We start from the raw sequence: 17,285 nt of genomic DNA, 5'->3' as shown, positions 1-17,285 counted from the left end.
GGATCTCAGCTGAAGAGGGACATCTGGTCGGCATCTTGGCAAAGAGTTGAGCTGAGGTTGAGGCCTATGGTGAAGGACAAGGAACAGTATAAGACCTGACAGTTTGACCCTGGCTGACGCCGCCTATGAGTTCAAGTTCTAATAAGTAGACATCCGACCAGAACCACTGCCACAAAAGAAGGCACATTCGGGACAATACACTCAAAGCAGGCACCCCTTCCTCTAGGCGGGCAGCTCCAGGAATGGTGTGACTGGGTTTCAGCACCATTCACCCCCCCTGGCTGAGCGCCCCTGAGCAGTGCACAGTCTGCGCACGTGACATGGGATCCAGTCCACGACTTCCTCCAGACAGTGCCCCTTCCCTCTACTTGAAACCCCCGACTGACTCCCTTGACCAAACAGTGGGTCTGACTGACTTTCCCCTCATGCAATGTCTTGACTCCAAAGCCCTCTCTGAGCATCTCTTACCACTGGTGCCTTTGGGCTGAGCAAGGGGTAGAGATGAGCAAGAAAGGAGTGTGAATGGGAATAGGAGGTAGCTTCCTTTCAACTGATCCTTCACCAATCAGAGAGAGAAAAAAATCATGCCTAGACGGCAAGGGACCAAATAAGGTAAAAAAGCTAAAAAGAAAAAAAAAAAAAAAAAAGATGGCAGCAAAGATAGGATGTGTATGAGATCCCAGTGCTAAAAAAATGAAATGTGCCAAATGTGCACATTTAAAATATAAAATGACAATCATGATTACAGAATAGATGTTGTTGTTGTTAGCTGCCATCGATGAGACTTCGACTTATGGTGACATTATGTACAACAGAACAAGATGTTGCCCAGTCCCATGTCATCCTCACAATCACCAGCATGTTCAAGTCCATCATTGGGGCTGTTGTGCCAACCCATCTCACCAAGGGTCTCCCACATCCCTCATTGGCCCACTACTTCATCAAACATGCTGTCCTCTTCTGGTGATTGATCCCACCTGATGATGTATCCAAAACAAGCGAGTCAGACACTGTTCTGTTGTGATCTATAAGGTTTTCATTGGCTCATTTTTGGAACTGGATCACTAGGCCTTTCTTCCTAGTCTATCTTAGTCTAGAAGCTCTGCTGAAACCTGTCCACCATGGGTGACCCTGCTGGTATTTGAAATACTTTTGGCATAGCTTCCAACACGCGAGCCACCACAGTAGGACAAACTGACAGAGGGAGGACAATAGCTATTACCAATGCAAAATATAGGATATTACACTTACCATTGTGGAATTAGAGTCTGAGAGCCGGTTCATGTGACCAGTTCACAGAATCGATCTGTGAAGTAACCCCGCTATCCTCTCCCCCACACAGGCTGTCTGTAACTGTCTGCCAAAATACACTGGAGATGGAAAGAGCTGCACGCTCATCAACATCTGCCTAACCGTGAGTACAGCTCTGAGCCCAAGAAGCTCAGAAGTCAGACCTCAGGGGCCTCATGTGCCCCTCCTAGGGGATGTGGGTTGGTGTGACGTCACATTGGAAGCATCAGAGCTGCTTCTGGAGAGTGAGGCTCATTTCACCCTCATGTTCCAGTTGTAATGTTGGGGAGAAAGGAGAGAAGGTGCAACAACCCCCAGCCTGCCCTCTAGACTGTAGAATATAGAGGTGACCAGGTATCCATGGCTAACCAAGGATTCTCCTGAATGCAGCTTAGGCAAGTGCCTCAAGGCCAGCTGGATTAAAAACTTCTCCAAGGCAGGCCATGGCACCCAGAACAGGGTCTTGCTAAGTAACACTTGTGAGTCAACTAAGGGATTTAATATCCAGCCTGAAATCTGTTTCCTTAACCTTTGTAAGGAGTGTTGATGTCAACTATCTGCTTTCTGTTTTATCTACTCTCTACGTATGTAACTAATGGGGAGGAGGCCCTGGGTGGTACAAACAGCTAATGCACTCAGCTGCTAATCAAAAGGTCAGAGGTTCAAGTCCACCCAGAGGCACCTCAGAAGAAAGGCCTGGTGATCTACTTCCCAAAAATCAGCCACTGAAAACCCTACAGAGCACGGTTCTACTCTGACACAAATGGGGTTACCATGAGTTGGAACTGACTTGATAGCAACTGGTAAATGGTAACCTAATGAAGAGGTTAAAAACTAACATTCGCATTACATTCAGTTCTTTGAGTCTTCTCTGTAAACCGTGTGTGTGTCTGTGTGTGTAGTTTCTACTATTCCAGTATTTTTTCCAGCTTGATTTATCTGCTATGATACAAGTATCCAACATAGCATTTTAAACAGGTCATTATTTAGCTCAGAAATACGTCTTTCCTTCATCAGTGGAAATCTGGGAGAAAACTCAAGAACAAAAAAAAAACATGAATTTCACGACCTCTGTATAAACATGTCAACCACATTTCTCAGTCCAGCCACAGCACATTTGAGCCAACTCTGTCCACTTGCTCATCCCCCGTATTACCAATTTCCTTCAAAGAAATCCACCCCATCCTCTCCAGCATTAAGACAAGGCTCAAGAGTCACCTCCTCCAGGAAGCGTTCTTGGATTAACCCCACAGCAACTGCCCACACCTTATTCTCCTGTACTTTATAAGTAGTGAGTTCAATATAAGTCAACAATAATGTGCAGCATTCCAAAAGTGAGTTCTCTCTAACAGTGGTCTAGTAGCTAGACTAATGAAGAGACTTCTACTCTCACCATACATCTTTCCACCACCACCACCAGCACCATTCTACATATTAGCTCAACCCTAGATAAAGGGCCCAATTCCAGGTTCCACACGTAGAGCAAAAATAAAAGGTAGAGTACAGGGGTAGAGGCCCCACTTATCCCTCCCACGTCCGTGCACACATCATTAAACGCATTTCTGCCAAGTCTAGTCCAACCCATAGAGACCCTATAGGACAGAAAAGAACTGCCCATAGGGTTTCCAAGGAGCTGCTGGTAGATTAGAACTGCCAACCTTTTGGTTAGCAGCCAAGCTCTTAGCCACCTCGCCACCAGGGCTCCCACACACCATTGGTTCTTCCAATTCTCTTTCCACTGAAGAGGAGTAGGGGTGGGAGATAAAGGCTGCCATCAACATTTTAAGGACAAAAAAGTTCTATTTTTATTCTGTGTAAGTCCAAGCAATAGGACTAGGATTACTGGATGGACAGTGCAAGAAAACAGATTTCTACTCAACTCGAGGTAGAATGTTAGAGCTATCCAGAGACAGATGTTTACAAAGTGTTACTTGGTTCTTCAAGAAATATTGGTCAAGCTCATCACTTGAGAGTAAGGGGCAGTGACTGAGAGTTGAGGAAACAGGCAAAGGCGTGAAATGGTCTTCTCCAGGAGAGGGAAATTAAAGTGCTAATAACACTTTATAAACATTCGCTCATTTAATCCCTACAATAATTCCTTGAGGCAGTTACTCATTATCTCCATTTTACAGAGGAGGAAACTGAGGCTCAGAGAGATCAAGATGCCTTACCAAGGCCTCACAGCCAGTAGATGGCAGAGCCAGGATCCCAACCTGGCCCAGGATAGACGCCAGGACATTTATGTACATAGCTTTAAAGGGAGTCCAGGCAGTACATACATGTGACACACTCAGAGCAGGTGCAGAAGGAACAGGAACTCGGGGACAGGTGGGCTAGGGTTTTGCCAAGCTACTGTGACAGAGGGAGAGAGGAGGCATGAATCCCAGGACTCTGCTTTGCCATCTGGGCTAGGCTAACACAACGGGAGGACCAGGTGGTAGAGTGGGCCAGTGGGTAGGCAGGGAATGTAGATGAGAAAGACGTAGGCTCAAAGGAGAGGAGGTCACTGGGGCCAAAGAAGGTTGGAGGCATGGTGTTGGAAGACGTCAGTTGAAATGATCAAAGTTGGCAGTCAGAGAGAGAAGGGTGCTGAGTTAGAGATTTCCGTAGACGTCCGTTTTAATATCAACAACAAAGTTAGGGGGTGGCCCAGGGAGGGGTGGCTGAGGCAGAGTAGGGTGGGGTCAAGGAACAGAGGAGGCAGGAAGTGAGAGGGCAAGTGCAGGAGAGGTCACCGGCAGGGATGTTGAATCTATCAATGACAATGACCGGTGTGATACTAGAGAATTAGATGGTGATCCACGTGCCACTGTTAGGACAAAGTGGGGAAGAGCAGGTAGAGACTGTTGATACCAAGCATTCCCAGGGAACCAGGGCTTTTCAAGGATGAGGGAGTAGAGACGGTTTAGAAGTGGCAATGCGCAGTAAGAAAAACACTGTCCCAGCCCCAGACCATGGAGTTTGGGGGTGTCTTAATTACCGTGTGCTGCTGTAACACAAACACCACAGGTGGGTGGCTTTAAAGAACAGAAATTATTTTCTCACGGTTCAGGAGGCCAGGAGTCCGACTTCAGGGTATGGCTCTGGAGGGAGGCCCTTATCTATCTCAACTTCTAGTAGCTGCCAGCAATCCTTGTAGATACACCTGTCTCCACTGTTTCTCTTCCTCTTCTCTCTGTGCCTGTCTCTGTGCCCGTTCTGCTCTTTCCATAACTCAGAAGTGATTAGATTTAGAACCCACCCTACTTGGGTCGGAGTCCCTGATGCTGCAAAGGATTAACGTGCTTCGATGCTAACCAAAAGATTGGCAGTTGGAGTCCACCCAGTGGCACATAGGATGAAAGTCTGGCAATCTGCTTCCAAAAAATCCGCCACTGAAAACCCTATAGAGTACAGTTCTACTCTGACACACATGTGGTCGCCATGAGTCAGAGTTGACGCAATGGCAAATGGTTGGCCTTCTAGCTGCTTATCGTGACCTTTCCTATGATGGAATCAGAATTTACCTTAAAGTTGAGAAGTGGCAAACAAAATTGGTAGTTTTTAGTCAACTCCTAGGTGCAGATAAACTTTTAATTTGGCAACATTGGGCTTATTCATTCAGGGCTAGAGATCTACTCAGATGGGCCTGCCATCTGCAGATGTAAGGCTGAGTGAATAAGATGACTCCCACCACCCTAAGGAAATTGGAAGGCAAATTCAGGAAAAGGGCAAGTCAAGTAAACTAGTCAAAGTTAGCGACTGAGACAAACAGGGGTGGATTATCCAATAGGTAAGGTATGCATGGTGCTTACGTTGCTTACCAGATCATCTATAGTGAACAATTGCACATTTTTCATCACATTGAAGAGGTATGGCTGCCATCTGTCTCCCAACCCTACATCACCTTCCTACAGAATCAAAACCTCTTTTCGAAGTTACAGTCCCTGACAGGGTTATGGTTAACCCAGTAAGCAAGGTAAGCATGGATTTACCTGTGCCCACTTACTAATCTGTAGTGAACAATTTCACATGGGTTTCACCACATCGCTGATGTGGCCAAAAACAGGTGAAATTGGTCACTACAGATTAGTAAGTAGGCACGAGTAAGCCCTTGCTTGCCTTGCTTATTACATAATCTGACCCCAGAGAAAAGAAATAAATATCAATGCAGAATTGTTTTACAAATATTAACAAAGCTGGCAAACTAACTGGTCTGATCTTCCATCGGAAATTTCACCAGGAAAATGGCGGCTGTAGTGAATTTGCTATCTGCAATCACACTGGACAAGATGAAAGGACCTGTACCTGTAAGCCAAACTACACTGGGGATGGATTTACCTGCCGAGGCAACATATATCAGGTAAACCCCACTTCCCTAACTGTTCAGAAAATCCAAGTAGCTAAGGAATGTGTGAGAGCTTTGTAAAATGTAAAGCTCTATAAAAATGTGAAAGATGATTTCTATAGAATCTGGCAATGAAATGAAATTTTATCCACCTGTGGGAATTCACTGGCCATGGAAAAGGGCATAATGTAGTGATTAAGGTCAACGGTTCTGGAGGCAGAAACACCTGGGTTTGAGTTCAGCTCTGCCAGCTAGTAACTTTGTGACTTTGGGCATATTACATCACTCTCTATGGATTTGCTTTCTAATCTGTAAAAGAGAATAATAATGGTACCAGCGTCATCAGGTGGTTATAGCAATTAAATGAAATAAAGTGTATAAAGGACACACACACACTGCACATGAAGGATAAGATAGCATAATCCAAGTTTCTGCCTAATATAAAGTAAATGCTATTTGGCTTAGAAAGGAGCTTTATAGAGTAACGAAATCTACCATAAACCTATAACTGATTTTTTAAATATTTAAACTTTTTTAAGTGCTCTTAAAGCTCAGAAGCTTCTGGAAATGGCTGGACTTTTCTTTGATAAAGCAGATGGAAAGTCCAGAAAGTTTTTGCAGCTCATAGTGTATCCACATAGTCACACTGAACAGCAATTTTAAGCTTATTGGTGAAACTGCAGTAAGGCCTGTTTTTGCAGATTTCCATTGAGGGGCAGGCAGAGACTCATGACTTTAGAGAAATCATCCAGTGACATCCTGCTTAATTCACAGGCATTAAAAGTGCTTAATTCACAGGCGTTAAATGAAGCTACCGTCTTTGTTTGCAGGAGCTTCCCAAGAACCCAAAAACGTCCCAGTATTTCTTCCAGTTGATGGTAAGACTATGTGTGCCTGTCTAGCTGCAAGAGTTGGGTCTCTAGCCAGATACAGCACAAACCTGTAGCCTCCAGAATTGGTGGGGGTAGGAGAAAGTCTGGGCGGGGGGCTGGGCCTGGATTTCCGGAATGCACTCTGTTGTTTGATCATTTGTAGACTTCATCTCTCAGGCCTCAGGTGGGCAACATGAAAGAGGGGAATGTACACTGCACTGGACCCACTGTACTATATGAATGCAGCATATGAATGTAGTCTACATGTAGGTTCAATGGTAGAATTCTCACCTCCCATGCAGGAGATCCAGGTTCAATTCCTGGTCAGTGCACCTCATGCACAGCCACCACCTACCCGTCAGTGGAGGCTTCAGTGTTGTTATGGGACTGGACAGGTTTCAGTGGAGCTTCCAGACTAAGACAGACTAGGAAGAAAGGCCTGGAGATCTACTTCTGAAAATCAGCCAATGAAAACCCTACGGATCACAATGGAACGTTGTCTGATCCACAATGGAGATGGCACAGGACTGGGCAATGTTTTATCCCATTTGTGCACGGGGTTACCATGAGTTGGAAGTCAACTCAATACCAGCTAATAACAATACATGTAGTACTACAGGGTCGCTATGAGTCGTAATTGACTCAAAGGCAACGAGTTTTTTTGTTTGTTTTTTTTTTCAGAATGTAGTATATGAAAAAAATCCCGTCACACTACTGGGGAACAGATGCATTACTGGGCCAATGGCTGCCTTTGGGTGCAAATATGACATTAGATCTTTCTGCACATTATACATCTGAATAAGTCCCAGATATACTGAACACCCGTTGCCGTCGAGTCGATTCTGACTCAGACCATAGAGGACAGAGTAGAACTGCCCCATAGAGTGTCCAAGGCCATAATCCTTATGGAAGCAGACTGCCACATCTTTCTCCCACAGAGCAGCTGGTGGGTTCGAACCCCTGATCTTTCGGTTAGCAGCTAAGTGCTTTAACCACTGTACCACTGTACCACTGTACCACCAGGGCTCCTTTATTGAAGAATAACCTATTAAAAAACTCTAAGAATAAAATTATTTTTTAAAAAACTAGAATATAGATAGCCATATGAGCTTAGAATTGGCAAGAAGATATTTAGAACAGTTAAGTAAATCATCTTATTATTTATATTTATATTACTATCCCAATTATGTAAAATATTTATATGTAGAAGAAACACTGGACAAGAATACCTAAAAATACAGGGGTTAATTCTGGGTAGGAAGACTATAGTAGTTATTTTTTTCTTTATTCTGCGTTTTCAAAATCTTTGATAAAATAAACACATTGATTTCTAGCCAGAAAAATAAACATCGCTGTTTAACGACAGAGAATCTGGGTTTGAATTTGAATCGAAGACTAAACACAGATCTCACCCAGTTATCGCTCCCTTTTGCAACCACCTCTCTCTCTCTCTCTCTGTCTTTCTGCTATTGTTTCAGCCCTGTCTCTATATTAAGTAAGTAACATGGGGCCCCTCCCCTTCTTTCCTCAGGAGCATTCTGTGCGAGACCTGGTTGGCCCAGGCCCCTTCACCGTCTTTGCACCTTTATCAGCAGCCTTTGACAAGGAAGCCCGGGTAAGCACGTGGCAGTGGGCAGGTGGAGGAAATCTGGGGCCGGAACACAGTCTTTGGGCCTCATCTTGGAACCCACACTGGAGACATTTCTGGACAGCGGAATTATAATCAGCTGGAGCTGACCATCAATGAAAGAGGCTGTCTCTGGGTATAGGGATTCCCTGTCAGGGAAAGCATCCAAGCGGATTTGGGGTAACCACTGGCCAGAGACACTCTAAAGTATATTGTGAATTGGGTAGGAGGTTGGAGACGATCAATAATTCCCAAGTGATCCAAAGCTCCCGTTTGGTGGTGTTAGGTACCGTCAAGAAAGTTCCAACTCATGGTGACCCTATGTACAACAGAATGAAACACTGCCCAGTCCTGCACCATCCTCACAACTGTTGCCATGCTTGAGCCCATTGTTGCAGCCACTGTGTCAATCCATCTCATTGAAGGTCTTCCTTTTTTTCACTAACCCTTACTTTACCAAGCATGATATCCTTTGCCAGGGACTGATCCCTCCTGATAACATGTCCAAAGTATGTGAGATGTAGTCTCGCCATTTTGCTTCTAAGAAGCATTCTGGCTGTACTTTTTCCAAGACAGATTTGTTTGTTCTTTTGGCAGTCCAAGGTATATTCGATATTCTTTGCCAACACCACAATTCAAAGGGGTCAATTCTTCTTCAGTCCTCCTTATTCATTGTCCAGCTTCCGCATGCATATGAGGCAATTGAAAACAACATGGCTTAGGTCAGGCGTACCTTAACCTTCAAGGTGAAGTCTTTGCTTTTTAACACTTTAAAGATGTCTTTTGCAGCAGATTTGCCCAATGCAATGTGTCTTTTGATTTCTTAACTGCTGTTTCCATGGGTGTTGATTGTGGATCCAAGAAAATGAAATCTTTACAACTTCAGTCTTTTCTCCATTCATCATAATGTTGCTTATCGGTTCAGTTGTGAGGATTTTTGTTTTCTTTATGTTGAGATGTAATCCATACTGAAGGCTGTAGTCTTTGATCTTCATCAGTAAGTGCTTCAAGTCCTCTTCACTTTCAGTAAGCAAGGTTGTGTCATCTGTATAACACAGGTTGTTAATGAGTCTTCCTCCAATCCTGATGCCCCATTCTTCTTCATATAGTCCAGTTTCTCAGATTATTTTTCTCAGCATACAGATCGAATAGGTATGGTGAAAGGATACAACACTCACGCACACCTTTCCTGGCTTTAAACCATGCAGTATCCCCTTGTTCTGTTTAAACAGCTGCCTCTTGATCTATGTACAGCTTCCTCGTGAGTACAATTAAGTGTTCTGGAATTCCCATTCTTTGTGATGTTACCTATAATTTGTTATGATCCACACAGTCGAATGCCTTTGCATAGTCAAAAGAACGCACGTAAACCTCTTTCTGGTAGTCTCTGCTTTCAGCCAGGATCCATCTGACATCAGCAATGATATCCCTGGTTCCACATCCTCTTCTGAATTCGGCTTGAATTTCTGGCACTTCTCTGTCCATGTGCTGCTGCAGCCACTTTTGAATGATCTTCAGCAAAATTTTACCTGCGTGCAATATCAATGATATTGTTTGATAATTTCCACATTTGGTTGGATCACCTTTCTTGGAAATTGGCATAAATATGGATCTCTTCCAGTTGGTTGGCCGGGTAGCTGTCTTCCAAATTTCTTGGCATAGATGAGTGAGCACTTCCAGTGCTGCATCTGTTTGTTTAAACATCTCAATTGGTATTCCGTCAATTCCTGAAGCCTTGTTTTCACCAATGCCTTCAGTGCAGCTTGGACCTCTTCCTTCAATACCATTCGTTCCTGGTCATATGCTTCCTCCTGAAATGCTTGAAAGTCAACTGATTCTTTTTGGTATAGCAACTCTGTTGTATGCCTTCCATCTTCTCTTGATGTGTTTAATATTTTCCGCCTAGAATCCTTCAATATTGCAAGTAGAGATGAATTTTTCTTCAATTTTTTTACTTCGAGAAAAGCCAAGCACGTTCTCCCCTTTTGAGAAGAACACAAACAGACAAAAAGGGAGAGAGAGAGAGAACTGGATTAAGGATATTTAAGCCAGTTCTCTTTTTCAGGACTTCTCAGAGCCTTTGCTGTTCATGAGGATGCTTCATACTGGATTACCCATTAACAATAGCTGACATTCATTAAGTATGCCAGGCACCGTTCTGAATGCCTGACTTAGATTAACCCATTTAATTCTAATGACAACCCTGTAAGATAAGTACTATTATTATCCCAATTTTACCACTGATGACATTGAGGGAAGCAACTTTCCCAAGGTCACATGACTAGCAAGTGGTGGAACTAGGCCTCAAACCTGGCTCCAGTGCTGGTTTTCTTCACCACCCACATACCTCCCTTCTATGCACACATTTTGGACACCAGCAAAAGCAAGATCCAAAAATAATTTTTGAAAGAATTTCATAGTTCAAAAAAAAAAAAAAGCATCTGAAGCGTTATCGGGAAACAAAACTTTGTGGAATTTTTATTACACTTACTTTATGGCTAATATCATTTGTGTTTTGATTTACAAACACAGAAGCATTGCAATCTTTTCCATATTAAAGGTTTCAATCTGGCCCTGGCACTTCTCCAGGAGGGGGATGTACCATGCAGTGTTTCCCAACATACATCACAGAAAAACCTTTTTTTTCAAGTGGCACCTCATCAGATTTGTGGTCCTTAGAAGGCGTGTTGGGAAATGCTGGACTAGAGAACTCCAAGTTGCCTCTGCTCTGAGATTCTGCAATGGAGGAAGGCAGGGAACTAAAAAGCCACTTTCTCTCTCTTGCCTGACAGCCTCTAGCCTGTAACCCTGACCACAAGCCAACCTTGAGCATCCACTTCCCAGGGCCTGGGTGGGGAGAGAGATGCAGGGGAGAGGATGCAAGAGAGGAGATCCCAAGGGAAGGTTGGAACAAAAAGCTCATGGACCCCCTGATCTGTTGCAGGTTGCAGACTGGGACAAACAGGGCGTAATGCCCCAGGTTCTTCGGTATCATGTGATCGCCTGCCACCAGCTGCTTCTGGAAAACCTGAAACTGACCCCAAATGCAACTTCCCTCCAAGGGGAGTCGATTGCCATCTCTGTCTCTCAGGTAAGTGAGGCAACCTAAGGAAGGTACTCACTCTCCTTGGGCCCTCTCCCCTCCTCTTCCTCAGAGTAAGACAGCAATAATGATTAATAACAACTAACCTATGTTGAGTGATTTCTATATGCCAGGCTATTCTAAGTATTGGATATGTACTAGTTCATTTAATCCTCAAAACAGCCCCATAATATAGATTCTATTGTTATTCCCAATTTACAAAAAAGGAAAATGAGCTCAGAGAGGTTAAGTAACTTGTCCAAGGTCACGGAGTGAGTAAATATTAGATCTGGAATCCACCTTCAGAGGTAGGGCCGCTCCAGGCAGTCATTGGAACTACTTTTGGTGGCATTCATTGGACAGAAGATGGAGAAAGAGGAAAGCTTTTGATCAAAGCCACTTGGCCATGCTGGTCCTGTCCCTCCCTGAAATGAAGACAAATGGTGGCTGTAGAATTCATTGTAAAGGAGAAAAAGTAGGGGAGACACACATGTTGAAGAGAAGCCAATTTTGATATGCTTATTTATTTCAAATTTGAGAATCACAGTGAAATGACTGTTTCAATCAATCATTTACTGTTAAACTTTCTGGGTGAAAAATACATTCTTGCCTCATTTTTTTAATAATAAAAATAATACTAAGATTCTTGAGTGACTTAGGTCTTCAGATTTTGCCCACAGCTCTACTTAAATGTCGTTCACTTTCATGATGAGTTAACGTGTTACTGTGGCATTCTGGAAGAATCGGTTTTGTGTCTATTTCTCTGTGTGTTCATTTCTTTTTTTCTGTTTTGGTTGATTTCAGGACACAGTGTATTTAAATAATGATACTAAGGTCATATCCAGTGATATCATCAGTACCAACGGAGTCATCCACATCATAGACAAGTTACTTTCCCCAAAAAACTTGCTTATCGCCCCCAGAGATGCCTCTGGAAGGATTCTGGTGGGTAAACTCACTGATGTATGCTCAGCATGGGATGAGCCAGAATACATTATTATCTTAATTCTGATTTTGAGGCTTTATTTGAAACATTTTAATTTTGCTGCTTCAATCTGAAGCTGTCATTAAAAGCCTAGTAAACATTATTCTTAGTAAGAAGTAAATAAGTAAAAGCCTGTTTTCTAATAGATAAATGGATTTTATAAGTATTTTTTTAAGTATCCAAAAGGGCTAGTGGTCTTGCACAGATTTGGAGGGCAGGGAGAGAGAGAGAGCTATCATATCACAGACATTAAAAACAAACAAACCCATTGCTGTCAAGTCAATTCTGACTTATATGAGCCCTGGTGGCACAGTGGTTAAGAGCTTGGCTGCTAACCAAAAGGTTGGCAGTTTGAATCCACCAGCCGCTTCTTGGAAACCCTGTGGGGCAGCTCTACTCTGCCCTACAGGGTCGCTATGAGTCAGAATTGACTTGACAGCAGTGGGTTATCACAGATATATAATTATATAAAACTAACCCTGGAGTAAAGCTCTTTCTCAATTGATGGGAAAAGACAATTTTAACTTTTATGATTATTTATTACTGTTGGTCAGGATTCTTCATTGCCAACAACAGAATCCATTATGCCTAGCTTAGACAAAAAGGAGATTTAGTATCAATAAATCTCTTGGAAGGCCAGCGCTTAACTCAGGTGCCACACAGCTGGTAACAAAGCATCTCAGGGATGCCTGCAAGGAGAGAACACCTGCTCTAGCCTCACCTTCTCGGACGCTAGAGACTGGACACCAGATGCCTCCACCATCGTGCTTGCCAGAAGATCTGATCTCCCTGCTAGCAACCATTATTGCCTTAGGTTGTTTCCTTCCACCATCAAGTCTTGACAAGTGCTTCTGCTTGGTGGACTCTATTTAACCTATGGAACTCTAGCTGCAAGGGAGTCTGAGAAAACGTTGTGCTCAGCTTTCCAGCATCTTTAATGCAGAAAGTCATGGGTAGCACAGAGGTAGAATGGGTGGTAATAAGCAATCTACAGTACCGGTCATGTTTCCCTTTATTTTACTCAGTTGAGCTTTTGTTCAAGTGCTTTGTGAAACATATGAAGAAAGGTACCATTCTCATTCTTACTATCTTTGCAGCAAAATCTTACGACAGTGGCAAAAAACCATGGCTACACCAAATTTAGCAACTTAATACAGGTAAAAAAAAAAAAAACCTAGGAGAGAAGTTAACTCGGGATTATCTACCTGAATTTTTGGGGGGTTGGTTTTTATTTTGGTTTTGGGGGTTTGAGTTCGTTATTTCTGTTGTTGTCGTGTTTATTTGTTTTGTTTTGTTTTGTTTTGTTTTTTGGCACCAATCAACTGTCATGGGATTTATGTGGGGAAGTCCTGTGTTTCTGGAGAGCAAAGTCATTCTCTTTTACTCCAGGCTCAAAATGTTGAGTGGTTTGTTCAGATGGATAATGTACATTGACTGAGTTAGAAACTGAAGTATTTGAGGTTGGGGGAAGGGAACAGAACTAGCACATGCTGGTCCCTGTAGCAGGTACTTTACCTCTGTGATTCAGTCCTCCTACCAAGGAGCCTGGGAAGTAGGAATTTTCAACCCCATTGTAGAGATGGGGAAGCTGAGGTAGAGAATTAGGGAATCTATGCCTCCTATGAGACAGGTAGAAATAGAATTCACAACCATATCTTTCTGACTTCAAAAACTGTTCCCACAAATTGAGTAGAGAAACTTTCTGTTCAAAAAACAGATTGTAGAGGAGAGCCAGGGAGGAGAAGGCCAGAGTCTTCTGAGGCTCCCTTCCCCCCAACAAACACCGAGAAGTCTCCAAAGGGCTTTAAGAACACTGGGGTCCCCCAAAGCACACTGTATAAACCTCCACACTGGACCAGTGGTTCCCAAAATGGTCTGGATCTCAGACTCCCAAGGAAGCATTGTAGAAATGAAGACTGCTAGTTGTTCGAAATTAGAATCTCCAAGGATGTCACAGACAGGTAATCTTTGCCTTCCCGCCCAACCCCAAAACCTTATAGTCATGCCCACACCTGTGCACTAAGGTCTGGTGAAACACGAGATTTCATGGAAAGTTAGAAAACTTCTCTGAGTCTCCAAGAAGGGGATAATAAAGCCAACGTAATAGGATTGTTGGAAAGATTGAAAGGAAAAAAAATGTATGCAATGCACCTGGTCTATAGAAGACTCTCAGAATAATTCTTCCCCATTCATCTGGTCATTTCTTTTGGGGTATATATGATCCAGAATTCTTACAATTATACAGGAATATGTCAATATTATGTAAGTTTCATTTTTTTTAATGAAATATGAGAAAAATACTAAGCTGGTCTCCAGAAACTAAATATTTGGGTAGGAGTAGTAGAAAAGAAAAGATACTCAAGTTTATTTTCCTATTTAGCAAAAGGCTAGAATTTGGTCCACTTCTTTGCTTTCTAAGAAAATGTGAGTCCAAAAGGCTGGAGTATGATGAACTTTTGTTTTCCAGCTATGTCACTTTTGCACCTGCCAGAGTCCCAGTAAACCTGGGACAGAGCACACAGGGGCCCTCTGCCTTCCTTTGGTCCTCAGAGACGCCCACCCACATAGCAGGGCTCTGCTGCATTGGGTGTGCACGTGCCACACAGGGCTGTTTACTGTGTTTCAGGATGCCGGCTTGCTGAATCTCATCACTGATCCCATCCACATCCCGGTCACTCTCTTCTGGCCCACGGACCAAGCTCTCCAAGCCTTACCCACTCAACAACAGGACTTCCTCTTCAACCAAGAGAACAAGGACAAGCTGAAGGAGTACTTGAAGTTCCATGTGATCCGAGATTCCAAGGTATTTTGTTTTCATGCAGAAGTGAGTACAGGAATGGCCCACAAGTGATAAAATCCAGACACCAAGACACTGCAGCCCAGGAATAGTCAGAGTGTGGTGGGAGGAAAGCCTGAGCACCCCCACACCCACTGTGTCTTCCTCTGACTGGCCAGAGTCAATTGACCTCAAGGAGAAGATACACCCTTACCTTGTGTATTAGTTTCCAAGGGCTGCCATAACAAATTTCCACAAACAGCGTGGCTTAAAACATCAGGTATTTGTTCTGTCACAGTTCTGGAAGGTAGAATTCTGAAATCAAGGTTTGGGCAGGGCCATGCTCCCTCCCAAGAATCCTTCCGTGCCTCTTCCTAGCTTCTGGTGGCTCCAAGCAATCTTTGGTATTCCTTGGCTGGTAGATACATCACTCCAATCTCTGCCTCCTTGAGAAAGTAGCCCCCAAGCCTTCCTAAATATCTCTATGGCAGAAAGAGGTACTGCTCATCTAGACTTCTACAGGAGGTCAGGAGAGAGAAAGCAAAGACTTCCTGGGTTCCCCGAAGCTCACAGGCTTGCTTCTGCTTCTTGGGACCGCCATTATTATTATCTTTCTAACTTTAACCCATACCCAAGAGCATGACGCTTTTCTTGTACTACAGATTAGCTTTTACTCTTGCCATGTGAAATGGCTGCTGGCAACAGTTCCCAAGCTTTTCCAGATGAACTCTTTCTCTCCCAATTCCATAATGTTCAGGCAAAGATCTGATTAATCATCTGGGATCAACTGTGATCAGGGAAGCAAGGCCACGTAGGAACATAGAAGCTCTTGCTAAAACTCTGTCACTCTGGGTCCTCAACCAGGGCCCGTGTTTTTCTCCAGGAGTGAGTCTGTCAAGTCCAAGAATTCCAAAAGCCCTAACTTTGGTTAATTCGTAACATCCAATGCCATTTCCCAGCACTTAAACTACTGTTCCTGTTACCAGCTTCATACACCAACATATCGCCTTCCATGGACTCCCAAGCATAGACAAGGGGATGGAAGGGCTAGTGAACCCAAACTAGCTAGCTGAGACTTGCCCTTCAGAAGGAAATTCCAACCTCCTAGACAACCCATTCCATGATTCCTCTACTTTCTTATTATACTTGTTGTCATTTTAAAGCTGAAATCACTATAACTCTTGGAAAAACATGCATCTGAATTTGGTTTCTTGGCAAAGGTCCTTTGGGCCCCTCTTCAGCTCAAACTTAGGATATTAACATGGCACCATTGCTTCTACAGGTTTTAGCAGTGGATCTCCCCAGATCTGCTGCCTGGAAGACTCTGCAAGGCTCGGAGTTGAGTGTGAAGTGTGGAGCTAGCAGTGAGATTGTAAGTACCGTCAATCAGGTGGGCCTGGGACACATTCACAAGCCACTTCCCTAGCCATGCTTCTTCAAGGAGTTCATTTTTTCCTCCATTTACAGCCAGCCTTACTGGCTTCTCTCACTGCCTTCAGGGGTATGTCCTCTTAAAGTACGTAAGTGGGTATGAAAAACCTCATAAGACCGTGCCAGCCTAAGCCCTTGTCACAGGTGGCAGCGAGCCCCCTATACTCGTGGAGAGTCACTTACAGATTAGTTGGGGTTGGGGGGGGGATAGAACATTTATTTTCCAGTGTGAGACACTTCCCTGAAGCAGGAATTTCACTGGCATTGCTTTCTTTTCCTTCTCAGCCCTAGCATGGCCTCACTCCCAACCCTCTTACTTGGCTATCCCTGCTAGATCAGCCAACAGAGAGCAAGTTTGCAATTTTCTCCTTCCCTGGCTAGTTCCTCAACAAGTCTACCTTGCCATAATTCCATATGATGAATGGGTCTGATAGGACTAGTTCAACTGCATAAAATGGAAACCCCAAAATGGCAATGGCTTAAATACACAAGAATTGACTCTCTCTTGTAAAGGAAACCTGGAGGTAGCCAACCCAGGTCTAGTGTGGCAGCTGCGTGGGGGAGTGCCTTCTATTTTTCTGCTCTGCAGCACATGGTTTCAGCCTCAAAGTCACCTCGACGTCCAAAATGGCTACTGGAGCTCCAGCCATCATGTCTATGTTCCAGGAAAGAGGAGGAGGAAGGCAAAAGGGATGCATCCCCCAAATGCGTCAATTCCCTTTAAAGAACCTTCTGAGAAGTCCCATACAGCATTACACTTACATCTCATGACAAGAATCCCTTTGAGGTTTGGATTGGAATTGCACTGAATTTACACTAAATTGAAGAGTGTCAGCATCTTTACCTTCCAACTTCTAGGTTATCCCAATGTACCTGCACTCTTGAGATCAGCTGT

The 17,285-nt window shown here is 43.7% G+C and overlaps 1 protein-coding gene across 1 annotated transcript in view; it reads left to right on the top strand.

Annotated features, from left to right (window-relative positions):
- The window catches only part of STAB2 (stabilin 2), a 216,585-nt gene that overhangs the window by 151,711 nt on the left and 47,589 nt on the right, over positions 1-17,285 (top strand). Inside the window, exons 44-52 of the mRNA XM_064285120.1 lie at positions 1,343-1,414; positions 5,513-5,632; positions 6,448-6,495; positions 8,021-8,104; positions 11,061-11,207; positions 12,003-12,143; positions 13,281-13,340; positions 14,810-14,986; positions 16,242-16,331. Of these exons, the coding sequence (XP_064141190.1) occupies positions 1,343-1,414; positions 5,513-5,632; positions 6,448-6,495; positions 8,021-8,104; positions 11,061-11,207; positions 12,003-12,143; positions 13,281-13,340; positions 14,810-14,986; positions 16,242-16,331 (939 nt within the window). The remainder of the gene's footprint in view (positions 1-1,342; positions 1,415-5,512; positions 5,633-6,447; positions 6,496-8,020; positions 8,105-11,060; positions 11,208-12,002; positions 12,144-13,280; positions 13,341-14,809; positions 14,987-16,241; positions 16,332-17,285) is intronic.

This window comes from Loxodonta africana, chromosome 4 (assembly GCF_030014295.1).
Source record: "Loxodonta africana isolate mLoxAfr1 chromosome 4, mLoxAfr1.hap2, whole genome shotgun sequence".
Lineage (NCBI taxonomy): Eukaryota > Metazoa > Chordata > Mammalia > Proboscidea > Elephantidae > Loxodonta > Loxodonta africana.
This window is presented reverse-complemented; position numbering and strand designations above follow the sequence as displayed.